This window comes from Egretta garzetta, unplaced genomic scaffold (assembly GCF_000687185.1).
Source record: "Egretta garzetta isolate BGI_Z169 unplaced genomic scaffold, ASM68718v1 scaffold214, whole genome shotgun sequence".
Classification (NCBI taxonomy): domain Eukaryota; kingdom Metazoa; phylum Chordata; class Aves; order Pelecaniformes; family Ardeidae; genus Egretta; species Egretta garzetta.
The window spans coordinates 431,550-444,299 of record NW_009259491.1 but is presented as its reverse complement, the minus strand read 5'-3'; the positions used below and the strand labels follow the sequence as shown (position 1 = coordinate 444,299).

Sequence of the window (12,750 nt, the reverse complement as noted above, 5' to 3'; positions counted from 1 at the left end):
TGTGTGTGGGAGATGTGGCCAGTGAACAATTTGGGAACACAAATGTACAGGACCGAGTATCTGAGTCCCATTACTGAACTTGGGTGTCAGGAAGCTTCCCAGGGTTTCTGTCTCTCCCACTGGAGCCAGCCGGTGCCGGAGGCAGCAGTGCTTCCCAGTGGGCATGGCTGAGCCCGTGAACCCCTGAGCCTCTCGCTGGAGTTGAGTACTTAAACCTAAAAAAGGCATTTACAAGTTGACGCTTTTTTGTTGTTGTTGTTGTCTTATTTCCTTGCAGTATACGTTTCTACTTCTAGACTATGGAATGTTACATTAAACAATATAATTATTCATTACCTTGCTTCAAATTTCATTACAGTTACTGAGGCTTCATCATAATTTCACACAGCACAGAGACACCAAACTAAACACCAAGCAGCCAGCACTAGATGTATTTTTTCTTTAGGTACCAATAAGCAAAATATCCCATTCCCCCCAGAGATCCCATCAGGAACGAGGCTCCGAAGAAGGAGGGAGGTTTCCGCTTGACCAGCCTGAAGGCGTTGGGTACCACTGCGGAGAGGAGCGTGGTATGTATATCTCCCAAAACTTTCCGGAAGGCAAAGCGTTTTTGTATCCTGTCGAAGAAGGACTGTAGGTTAGGTCTGCTGCCATCTTCCCAGTATTTCTTAGAGAGTCCCAGAAACTTGAGGCGGTGCAGGGTAGCTCCTAACAAGACATCGGCCAAAGTAAAGACGCATCCACAGAGCCAAAGTTCACACTTCTGCCCTGGAGAGAGAAGCGACAGAGCAGGCAGGGTAAGAAGAAACCCTTGGGTGAGCACCCAAAGGCTTGCTCCAAAGATCCACGGAGGCAGGAGCATCAGCATTAGACCTGGGGTGTCTTTTCTCAGCTCTCCAGTATCCTAAGAGGTCAGACCCCAGTTACCAGGCTACGTGATGGAAGATGTGTGGGGCCACAAAGGTGGGAATATGAGATGATCATTTATAGCCCAGGTGAAGATACAAATCGCTGTCTGCAAAAAGGCTCTGCTGCCTCTCTCCCAAGCCAAGAGGAGCAGGAGGTGGCATCCTCCCATACCCAGGAGGTCCCTGGAAAGGGGCCCTTGGCCCCCCATGAAAGAACATGCAGTGCAGTGACCCCTTCTGCTGTGTTAGTGCTCAGGGAGAGCAGCATCGCTTGTCCTTGGCTGTACCGGGAGCTGTTTCAGGAGTGTCATGTTAACTTGTCCTATTTTAGGGATGTAAGAAATCCTCAGGAATCAAAACCATTTGCTGGCCTGGCCTGGCTGCTCTCGCTGTGTGCTGTCGGGGATGTCCTGCCTCTGTCCCCGCTCCTGCAGCAGGGACCCAGCTCTGGGACACCAGAACACCCGTGCCAAGAACAAGAGTTTTGGGAGAGGCAGAGTATGGTGCGAACGCTGGGCATGAGGAGAGGCACCAAAGCATTGGCAGCCCCTGATAAGTGGTGACCCTGTAAATAACCTCCCCAGAGAGATGCCCAGGAATAAACCAAGCTGCTGTTAGGCTGGAAGAAGCGGGCTTAGACCAGGGTAGTGTTAAACACTGCCCCGATGCTGTTTCAATGCTAAGGAGCAGGGCTGGGATGGAGCTAAGGTGGATGGAGTGAGGTGCAATTAAGGAAGAACAGCAGAAGGGGCACAAAACCTGGCCCCATCCAGCCTGAGCCCCCGGCTTTGCACCAAATCCTTAATTTAGGGGCTTTTCCACTGTCCTGTGACTGTCACATCCAGGAGGGAGAGCGGCACCTTTATTGCATGCCTGGGTGCTGGTGCTGCTGGGCTGCCTGCAGGGCCAGGCCAGGGGAATTGCTGGTAATTAGCAGCCTCATCTGTAGCCGCTTGGCAGCCTGCCTAATCCTGCTAGAGGCACAGCCCAAGTGGACAGATTGCCTGTGCCTAATTAGTCAATAAATGTTTGCAATGACTAATGAATTGTGGGGGTGCTGGAGCCTCCTGGGTGTTCTGGGGACCCTGAGGGTGCTCTGCCTTGAAGGTGAGGGGAGCAGGGCTGAGGTGCCTGCCTCACTCCTGGGTACACATGAGGATGGTGACTTAGGGAGAGAGCTGTGATCTGGCCCTACCCCTCCTGGCTCTGGGCTTGCACCCACTGCTGAGGTTTGGATCCAGTGGTGGGGTGCTCCTGGGCAGAAGCATGGGCAAGGGCAACTTGCCCCCTTTGTATCCATAGTGGCCCCAGCTTGGATCAGCCTGCCCCAGCCGAGCAGGGTGCCTGTGGCAGGGGCTCACCCTGTGCTCCTGCAGCATCTCCTGCCCCGCGCCTCCATCCCTGCCCTGCCCGCACCGCTGCACACCGGTCCGGCAGCCTGGGCTGCGTGGGAGGAGAGCTGCTGCACTGCGGCTCCTGGGCAGCTGCCAAAGGGCTGGTGCTCGTGTCCCCTGCTGCCATCCTGACCTGGCCGTGGGCACGGCCGCGGGGCTGGGGGCCTGGAGCAGAGGGCATGAGCAGCATGCAAGGACCAAAGGCAGTGGAGCACCTGGGTGCTGGCAGCAGCAGTGGCCACCTCTCTGCTCCAGGCACCCGGGATGTCCTCCAAGGGCACCTCATTAGGCTGAATTCTCTTGAGCTATCCCAGCTCTTGGATCACTTAATGAGGGTGTTCACTGGAGGCAATTAGGGCAATGCAGGGTACTGCTGTGAATGCATCAGGGCTCTCAGCAAATCCCCAACCCGGTGCCTTGCAGGGCCAGACCTTGGCACCTCCGAGGGCCCTTTGCTGCAGCCCCGAGCGTGACGCACGGCTCCCTGCGGCCAAGGCCAGCCCCGAGGGCAGGGGCAGCTGTGGGGCCATCCCCTGATTAACTGTGTCTGGGCTCTGCTCCGGACCTGGCACCGCGGCACTAGCAGTGGGGACAAGAGGGTGACAGCGTCATCCTGGGGTGACGGCGGGACAAGCGATGCCCAGCTGTGCCCATGCATCCCTGTCTGCCAGGGCACGAGGGTGGCTCTCAGCAGGCACCCAGCAGCGTGTATTTGATGTCGGGGATGGCTGGTGTCACACTCCCCCACCTGCTGGCATTTGACGCAGGTCCTGTAAAGGCTTCCACCCCTCCAGGGCCCCTCAAATTCCCATCGGATTTCCCTGCCCATGCTCCGCTGGGATGTGCTGCTGCCCCAAGGCCGGTGGGGGCTTGGCTGCAGGACACGTCCCCAGCCCTGCGCTTTCATCAGTCTGTGCTCCTTGCGGTGCAAGAGCCCGAGGCCAGCCTGCTCCTTCCTGAATCAGCCAGGACATCAGTCACTGGTGGCCCCTTGCTGAGGTGGAGGAGACCTTCCGCCACCCCGCAATGACTTTGGAGCTCCCACAGATCAGCTGTGAGGACAGGGGTCCCACTGCCCCTGTGGCAAGGGGTGCGGGGGGCTCCCCAGAGCAGGGGAGGTTTGCTGGAGGTTAGTAAAACCTGCAATGACATGGGTGCACCCAAAACCAGGAGAACACAGGAGCAGCCCTGGCCCCACTGGTGGTTGCCCCGTGGGGGACGTTCATCAGGTGCAAAGCCATCAGCCATTCCTGGTGTTGTACCTCGGCCTTGTGTGGAAAAACACCCCATAAATGCAGCCCAGCACCTACCTTGGTACTCCAGTTTCCTCTTCTCCAGCTCGGCCTCGATCTGGTCTAGCACCATCCCCAGTTCACCAAGGATCTTCTTCAAGTAGTTCACGTTGTCGTGCTCCAGGATCTTGGCCTGGGTGGAGAGCAGGGTTAGGATGGGGGATGGACAGAGGGATGGATGGATATGCATCCTTGCAACTGTGTGGGGACATAGGGCATTGGGTGCTCATGGAGTGTCCATGGGTCATGTCCCACCACCACCAGAGATATGCGTGGCTTTGACCCACTTACCATGAGCTTCTTCTGCTTGGAGAGGTAGGGCTCTAATAGCTGTGGCTCCTCTTCGTGGTCCAGCTTCATCAGCTCCGTGCTGGCATTAGCTAAATGTCCTGGGGGAAGACAAGAGAAAGGGGCTGGAGGGGCTGTGCTTGGCAGGACTGGGGATGACCTTGTGTCTGGTAGCAAAGCACCTCATCCTGCATGCGAAATAATGTTGTGGCACCAAGAAAAACACCCCAGAGAGCTAAAATGGGCCAATGACTTCCTGCTGCCATGCTGCCATACGGGTGGGTGGCAGGGGCATCACACCCCCTCCTGAGGGCATGTGGCTTCTTTGACCCTCCCATATACTCTGGGATACGGCAGATCCCCCTCCCTGGCCATGGTGAGTCCCAGCTCTGCGGGTTTCAGGGAGGGTTTCAGTTCTTCATTTCCTCTACTGGATTAATGTTACAGCTGCCAGCAGATGTCTGGCTGTCTCTGACTGTTTTAAGGACATCCCTGAGCTTCTCTATAACCTGGTTCCTGCAGCTCCATCCCCAGCAGGTCGATCCTTTGGGATGTCCAATGTGTGGGTGGGCATGCAGAGCAGAGTGGCACGGGAGGGGATGCTCCCTCCTGAATGGAGGTGTTCCCCCCGGCACAGAGCCCATCGCGAGCAGGGAAGAGATGCCCACCTTCCTCCCTCCCAGGGCACGGGGAGGATGCAAAGGGCTTTATGCAAGGGAGCTTACGGAGGGAAAGGAGCAGAGTAAATGGAAGAAGAGAATACAAGATGCAGAGTAACACTTTAGGGACATCATAAATTACCCGAAGCTGGGCTAATCTCTTCCTGCCAGGGGCCATCTGTCTCTCCCTCCTTGTTCCCTCCAACAAGGGCTTGGCTCTGCCAATGCGTGGGTGCAGGAGGTGCCAGGGCTGGCCAGGGCAGCAGCCAGCAGCAGGCTGTATGCTGCCACAAAATGGTGAAACTCCCTATTTTCCACTGTGAGCCTTGAAGCTTGCACTCGCTAAGGATCCCAGCTGGCTCTCCTGGGGCTGTAACTCAGAGGGAAGCCTGGATATCACCGTCCTGTTCTCCTGTTCCCCTTGGGAGAGCCTGGCCCTCGGTTCATCCTCTCCTTGGGGCACCACTACATGGATTTGCCTCGCTCCCACTGCAATGGGGCAGCCGAGCCATCTCCTGGTGTGAGGGATGAGCTGGGGAGGAAGGGCACCACCAGCGCTGGGGCATCCCACGGACCTGCCCACAGCCCCTCTGTTGCAATGGCTTGAGAAAAATGCCACCAGCAAGGAGATTTGGATGGGGAGACATTTGTAAGGACCTTGGCAGAGTGCTGGGGAGGTGATGTGAGGCAGATGAGGTCTGAAACCATCACAGCAGCACCCTTTGGGGAGGGGACAGGCTCTGCACCCTGCATCTGCCCAAGGTCTGGGGGTGGAGGTGATGCCTGAGGGCACAGGGAAAGCTGCCTGTGCCAGGGGCCAGCAGAGGCGAGGCAGACCATGAAATACCCCTCAGGAACAGCTCTTTGTGTGTGAGTGCATCCCATTTCAGAGGGACCATGCGTGACCCAGACAGCTGAAGGGACAGGGTGGAACAGTGTTTGCTACAAGCATCATTTGGGTCCAGAGCCTAAAGGAGGAGGACAGACGTGGGGCACTCCAGTGCTGTCCTAACAAGGTCACTTTTCTGGCAGGAGTCTCTCCAGGAGCAATCCTTGCCGTTGAGTTATATTAAGCATCGTCAATGTTTCATGAGCGCTTGAAGGTCAGGTACAAAGTCTTACGCCGATTCATCCACGGCCTGCAGCTCAGTCTGGCTGTACTCTTCCACCATTGCCCTTAGAGCTACTGGAGGGAGAGGGGACGTGTGGCAGAGGGAGCAAATTCAAGTGCCCTAGAAAGAGCTGGGCGAGAAGTGTGCATGGGAACCGTCACACCCCTGGGGTTAGGAAGCCTCTACAGGGTGCCTGCAGCTCCCAAATTAGCTGTGCTTTACCATTTCCCAGCTCTGTCCCTGCCTGCATTGGTGGAAAGGGGAGACGAGCAAGAGCAGGGTGGCTGGTCAAGCTGTGGAGTCAAACCAAGCCTAAAGAAAGGGCTGGGGGAGCCATCCCACTGGCACCAGCCCTGAGCAGCCCCACTGGAGAGGCAACTTACTGCGGATCTCAGCGGTCGCGTACTTTGGGATCATGGAGTCAGTGGTGAGCTCGGGGTGCAGGATGCAGCCGTGCGTGTAGGCGTCCATGGGGAGCGAGTCCAGCAGCTCCCGGTACTGCAGCACCCGGGAGTGAAGCAGGCTGCCCGGCTCGGGGATCAGCTGGGTGACGTTTTCTGCAAGGGCAAAGGGAAGGGTGTCAGGGGGGATGCTCGTTAGTGGCTCGTCAGCCTGTGCGGGACTCCGGTGTGCGGTCCTGGCTTGAGCTACCCCTGAGCAGGGCTGGCTGTGGCCATGCATTAACTCAAAGCCGCACCCCACGCTTGGCTCTGCCCTGTCCCCGCTGCCCGGCCGGCCAGCAGCGCATCCGGCCCATGCTGAGACAGGCAAACTCACAGGACCACAGGGACGTGTATGTGTGCCCTTACCCAGCCCCGCAGCCCCCAGAGCTCAGCAGAGCGAGCCCTTCACCTCCACAGCCCCTGAGTTTGTACGCTGCGGCTTCACATGCGTCAGAAGGGGAACAAAATCATCCCATTCTGCAGAAAAGAGCTAAAACACGAGGGTTTGGGATCTCCTGAATTACGCACTTGTTACACCAGTGGCAACGAGGCACCTAATTGTCTTGGACTTCCTCGGAAATCCCATTCAAAATGGGTAATCGGGGAGCTGATGACCAAAGCAGGAGCCCAGCCCATCTTCCCTCCGCACCCAGCCAGTGCCGCGGCGGCGGAGGCAGCCCTCACCCCGGCCGGCTCCGCTCCTCCTCACCTCGTTGGGTTTTATTCATCTGTTGAGGACGGCAGTTTGCATCCTGCTCTTTTTATTACACTTTCAGTTCAAAATACATGGCAGGTGACACCACAACGAGCGAAATGTTGCTCTTGTCTCCCCCAAGAATATCAGGTCTATTTTTTTATGGGGTCATAAATGTTTACGGTGTTTGCAGATAGCAGTAAATAGGTAGTGAGTAAATCTATCACCAGGACCCCGTACACCCGGTTGCCCACACACCATCCGCAGTGCAGGGCTCGCTGCACGCTGGCGTCTTGGGCTGAATTAAGGGGCATTGGCAGAAGAACTTTGGCAGATGTGGCCAACGCAGCTTCTTAATTAAGAGCCTGAAATGACAGTTCTGCCTGTCTTCCCCTGCCAGCGGCGGGACGAAGGCTGAGGGTGCAGCCTGATGATGCCCGCCCGGCAGAGACGCTCAGCTCGCCCTGCCCTGGGCCAGGCAGTGTTGTGCCGGCCAGCGCCTGGAGCTGGACAGAAGCCAGGGAAATTTTGGCAGCTCCTGTATCGCAAACCTCCTAGCAGCTCTGGTTCGGGGCTGTCTCTGCTGGTAGGCTCCGCAGAGTTGTTCTGACCGATGGGCATCAGCATTACTGTCCCCTGAGCGAGGGGAGGTTTTGGTAGCTCCTCCCTGCCCACAGGCTGCTCACTGCTTGCGCTGCCCGGACTCCAGCTCTCCAAGTAGGGATTTTCCATCTGAGAAAAGTAACCGGCTGAATGAAATGATAATAACTGACCTATAGCCTGTGTGCTGCTTCCACAGGGCTCCTGGCCAGCACCGGCGGGCTGGTGCCGAGGCTGGAAACCAGCATATCCAGAGCGACTGCCCCATCCAGCAGCGGGACGGGGCGACCACAATGGAGTAGTGGCGTGCTGGCCGCCGGCCCGTGTCCTTCAGCAGGTCCCAGGGTGTTTTTTTGGTAGGATGAAGCGTGCTCTGCCTTTGCACACCATGGCGGACCTGCACGTGTGGGCTACTGTTGCACAGACCAAGGGATGGGCCGTGCAAAGGCGGGATGGGGGAGGCTCAGAAACACCAGGCTGGGGGCTGCAGCCCTTGGAGGAGCCCCTTGCCCAGGCTCTGAGAAGTGTTGCCACCAGCCAGCCCATCAGTGGTTTCTTGGCACTGCCGGGCTGTGCCCTAGTGAGAAACACCCTCAAAGGTGGCTTATTGGCACTATTCACTGCTTTTTTTGGGGAAAGAAAACCATTGCTCATCACACCACCCTCTGCTGATAGCTGACCATCAGGGTGCGTGTAAGCAGCTCAAGAAAGCCACGCTCCCAGCCCAGGGGAAAATAAAACTCAGTGAATGCACCTTCTCATCAAGGCATTTTCAGGCTCAGCACATTTCTGCCAGGCGGGTGATTCCCCCTCAGGCCAGCACTGCAGCATCCTAGGAACGCTTTTGCCAGCTAGCGCTGGTGGTGGTGGCACCGCGGGGAGCCGTGCTCTGGGCCCTCCACCCCACGGCTTCTCTCTCCATATCTCAGCAAAAAAGCAAGAAGTTGCACCTGGCTGGAAAATACCAATGGCAGGAGTTTCCCAGCGCACAGGCAGCGCCGTGTCCCCCTCCTGCTGGGGACAGCCTGCTGTCACATGTGCCCGGCCACCTGCCCTTCGCTGAGACCGGACAAAGCGGTGCGGGGACCGCAGCCCCATGGACCAACGATCCCCCCCATCCCTCAGGGCAGGAAAGTGGCTGCCATTCCTTGGGAGCCGCTGCCGGCATGGACTCCTCCGGACTGATCCCGTCCCTGCTGCCCCGCCGGCGAGCGAGCATGGTGCCGCTGCCGCACAGCACCGCCGCGGTGGGGCCGGGAGAGGACAGCAGCTGAGCTGGCAAGATGCCCTTGCTTCGGGAGCTATTTTGAGATGTTTTTGATGTCTCTGTTGCAAGGGGGATGGATGCTGAGGCAAACGTTGTGATGGCACAGCCTGAGCTCCCTGCTCAGCTTTTGAAGCCTCCCCGGCGGAGCGTCCCAGCCTGACAGCCCGCAGGTTTGGGGAAATGAGGGCGATGGGATGTGAGATGCTGGGGAGAGGCTGCGTGCCACAGTGGCCATACAAACTGCTGCCTCTGAGCATCGGCTTGGCATCCTGGTATGCCGGGCTTGGCTGGCCGCTGACTGCAGCCCCGCTCCGGGGGGAATGCAAGCTTCCCTCTCCCAGCTGTCCCTTCCTCCGGGTTTGTGTCACATCATCCTCCCATGGTCCCCAGCACCACTGGCTGACTTTGAGTTTAAAGAGGCAGTTTTCTCTGAGGCACAGTGGCAGGGGGGCGGCAGCGTCCCCTGCCCATGGCCGGTGGCACAGGGCTCATCGAGGAAGGGGAGAGGGGCAGCAGCACCCGGCTCAACCCCACCTTCTCTCAGCAGGGACGGTTACGGGGAGTTACTGGGGGGTTTATACCATTAGCAGAGGCCAAAGCACAGAGGTGGCCAAACCCAGTATTTCCACAGGCTGTGCCCCAGCTGTGGCTCTGGTGAGATGCCACCACGCACCATGGGGATGGGGGGACATGGTCTTGTTTGGGAGCGTGGCTTCCATGGCAGAAAAAGAGGTGATGACGCCACCAGAGCCCCCCAGCAGCACTTCCAAGGGACATTTGGGGATTTCTGCTGGAAATCCTTCATGTTCATGGGAAAATGGAGAAGTTTGGAGAGGGCTGGTGGCTTGCTGCTCTTCTGGGGTAAAGCTGAAACTTTAAAGGACAAAGTGGGTGCATTTGGCAGGCAGCATCTGGATTAGACCCAAGTTTCCCCCGAGACACAGCCCACCCCTCCTTTACCTCCCGTGAAGTTCTTCTCCATGTAGTCGATGATCTGGTTGTAATCACTGATGATGTTGTCCCTGTGGATGATGACGGGCACCTCCTCCCCCAGGTTGAGCCGCATGAACCAGGGCTCCTTGTGCTCCATCAGGGGCAAGCTGACGTCCCGCTCCTCGCAGGGCAGCCCCTTCTCCGCGATGACCAGCCGCACCTGGGGCAAGACGCAGGGGAGAAAGGGCTCAGCCCCCAGCAGCAAGCCGTCCCTGAGAGCCCTCGAAGCACCCCAGGAGCCCCACCACCACCCCATCACACCTCCCCGGCCCTCCCCTACCACTTAAGCACAGCTATGTGCCGGGACACACCACACACTGCAAGAAGCCAAGGAGCTCTTGGCATGGGGCAGCTGTAAAATCCAGGCAGCCAAGCGAGGATTTCCCTTCCCAAGAAATGGGGGAGACCCAAACCCATCCTAACTTTGTGGGATCACGGCCCGTCCTCCCTCTGGTTGCTGGTGGCCCATGACCGAGGGGCTGGGGGGTAGCGGCTGGAGGGAGGTGGCAGGTCCTCAGGCTGGGGAGAATCAGTAATGCTGCCGTGGGTCCCAGCATGACGGGAGGAAGAGGAGGAAGCAGAGGCTACAGCAATGCTACACTTTGCACCCAGTGGGTGCTGCTGCCTGGCTGAAGGAGGCCTGGGTGCTAACTTGGGTATTCGCTGCTCTTGGGGATGGGCTCTGTCTTTACCAGGCCAGAGCAGGGAGAAGGCTCCATTCCGTGGGGGTTTTTAAGCAGCCCCAGCAGCCTGCACGGCATCCCTCCTCCTCCACACTGCTGCCGGTCCCGCGGTGCAGAGGGGCAGGGGGAAGCAGGAGTGGGGCTGGGTGTGGGGCACCATCCCCATCTCCATCGCCCACGGACAGCCCTCAGGGCTGATCCTGCTGCTTTGCTCTGTGCATGAGATGGTGTTAAATATGCACTCAAGAATGGCATTTTAGGCTTCTGGGTTTTAAAAACCTGACTGGTATGAACTAAGTATGTCAAACAGGCAAAAAAAACCAGCCTCGGGGGATGTGAGACAGCCACGATTTACAGAACCACCGAATGAGGGAAAAGGGCTTCTTTTCCTCCAACTAACAGCAGCTAAAAATACAACTTAACAAATATAAGCATTTCTATGAGTACTTCAGTGTTCCTGGGGAATTAGTCATTAAGTATTTACGGGTATGGCAAATTAATTTTTTCTTTTAATTTCAAACAAGGAAAGGCCTGAGTCCCTCAGCTGCAACTTGCTCTTGGCCTTTTCCTCCCAGCTGATGGATAAATCTCAGCCAGGACCACCTGGGGCATCCGGCCCTAAGCTCCCCTGCTTGCCCATTTTGCTATCAAGAGCCGAGGCCGAAGGCCTAGCAGGAGGCAGCGCGGGCAGGAGGGCTCAGCTCCTGGGGTAACCCCAGTGCCTGCGGGCAGGGGGAGCCCCTGCCAGCGCCCTGAGGAGGGGGCCCAGCCTGGGGCGATGAAGCATGCCCGGACCCCCCCAGCCGGTCCCTGCAGCACCAGCACGGCTGTGATGGGGCATCTGGTGTAAAAACCCAAAGCTGGCTGTAAAACTCCAAAACCCCTTTGCAGGCAGGGCCAGATCCTGGTGGGGGCTCAGGATCCCTCCCACAAGCAGCCCCAGCAGCGGGGCGGGTGGTTCCGAGCAGCTCCCGGGGCAGCGCAGGAAAAGCTTCGCCTGCAGCAGGCTCCGAGCAGAACTCCTCTGCAGGGGGTTCCCAGGCAGCCCCCGCCGCTCCCCACCCTGCGATGTCCATCACACCAGCTTGTGCTCGTCCACCTTCCAGCAAACGCTCCTTCCGTGCAGGTGACCCCAAAAGCAAAGCTCGAAGCGGTGCCAGCTGGCCCTGTGGCTCTAGGTGTGCCCTGCCCTGTCCCCAGCGTCCCCAGCCCCGCAGAGGTGAGGCCGGTTGTGGGAAACCCCGTACAAGAATTGCCTTAACCACTGCCTCCCTGCTGCCGGCGGCCAAACAAGCAAGACAAAAAAATAACAGCAAGCCCGGTGCAAGGTGGGGGAGCCGGGCACAAGCATCCCTTGCCGGTGCAGATCACAAGCCCATCAGTCACCCGCTGCTGGTGGCGGCAAAGCCGACCATGTGCGGCCACCCTGCTGCATTGGGCATCCTCCCTTCTTTGTGCCTGCAAGTAGGAACGCACATCTCTGCCCTCGGCCTCCCCGCCGGGCTGCGGGGCTCGAGGGGGGCCTTGCACCAGGGGAACTTTGTGTTCCCCCCACCCCTCCAAATAGCCCATTCCCCCCGCAATAAATATGGTGTGGAATGATGGGCACTTGGGGCCAGGAGGAGAAGGCTGGGTTTGCTACACAGCTGCCGTGCTGCAAAATGAGCATTTACTATTGCCTGGAAAATGTGATTTTTTTGCTGGGGCACCCTGGGAGTAAGATTTCCAGGGCACTGCTGCAATGTCAGGGGCAAATCACTGCCTGGCAGGGGGCTGCGTGCCAGGGTCCACTCCCTGGCAGGAGCCCGGCTCGGGGGCTGCCTCCCCTCTCCCGGCAGCAGGGTGGTCCCAGGGCCTGGCTCAGCCTTTGTCTGGGCTCCTGGCCACTCCGGGGTCGGGCTGTGAGCGAGCACAAAGCTGAGGCGGCTCCCGGTACAAGCTGTGATCCCAAAGCAAAAGCAGGATTTGGCTGAGCCCCCCCCATCCCCATCCCCTCCCCAGGCAGATGCTGTTAAAACGCCGAACAGCAGGCACAAAAGAGTTTTTTTTTTTTTTTTTTTTTTTTTTACCTTTTGTGAGCTGAAGGACTGGGTCCAGTGGTACAAAACCAGTCTGTCCTGGGATTTGAGAGCGGGGTCTGTCGGGTCCTGGTTTTCTTCCCCCTCCGTGGATTTCCCTGCGTCGTTCTCCAGCGCCGAGATGGGCCACCAGCTGCAGTTGGTGGGAGTAACATTATTGGGAGTCGCCATGACAGCCTGCGAGCGCGCGGGGAGCGGGACGAGGGAGCGAGCGGCGCCAGCCCAGCATCACATGGGCTCCTGCCAGCAGCATCACTCCCAGGGCAGCTCCATCGCCCCGGCTGGGGTGGGCAGCGCAGGGTGGTGGGCGCCGGGGGGCACAGCAGAAGATGGTGGCGG

The 12,750-nt window shown here is 58.3% G+C and overlaps 1 protein-coding gene across 4 annotated transcripts; it reads right to left on the bottom strand.

Annotated features, from left to right (window-relative positions):
- Positions 1 to 424: 424 nt before the first annotated feature.
- GDAP1L1 (ganglioside induced differentiation associated protein 1 like 1) lies at positions 425 to 12,582 on the bottom strand. 4 transcript variants are annotated; one of them, XM_009637321.2, is made up of 6 exons: positions 12,403 to 12,582; positions 9,618 to 9,837; positions 6,037 to 6,210; positions 3,886 to 3,983; positions 3,613 to 3,727; positions 425 to 768 (listed from the first exon to the last, which is right to left on the bottom strand). In XM_009637321.2, exons 1-6 carry the CDS (start codon positions 12,580 to 12,582, stop codon positions 425 to 427), a joined length of 1,131 nt encoding a protein of 376 aa, XP_009635616.1. The 4 variants fall into 4 exon arrangements, with proteins under 4 accessions (XP_009635616.1, XP_009635617.1, XP_009635618.1 ...); XM_009637322.2 differs by having other exon boundaries at positions 9,618 to 9,810; XM_009637323.2 differs by lacking the exon at positions 6,037 to 6,210 and having other exon boundaries at positions 9,618 to 9,810.
- Positions 12,583 to 12,750: the final 168 nt, after the last annotated feature.

Coding starts and splice junctions, on each gene's coding strand:
- GDAP1L1 (XM_009637321.2), bottom strand. CDS start 12,582: ATGGCGACTCCCAATAATGTTACTCCCACCAACTGCAGCTGGTGGCCC. Junction 3,728..3,885: donor CCAAGCAGAAGAAGCTCATG/GTAAGTGGGTCA, acceptor CTCTCCACCCAG/GCCAAGATCCTGGAGCACGA. Junction 769..3,612: donor GAGGAAACTGGAGTACCAAG/GTAGGTGCTGGG, acceptor TTCTCTCTCCAG/GGCAGAAGTGTGAACTTTGG.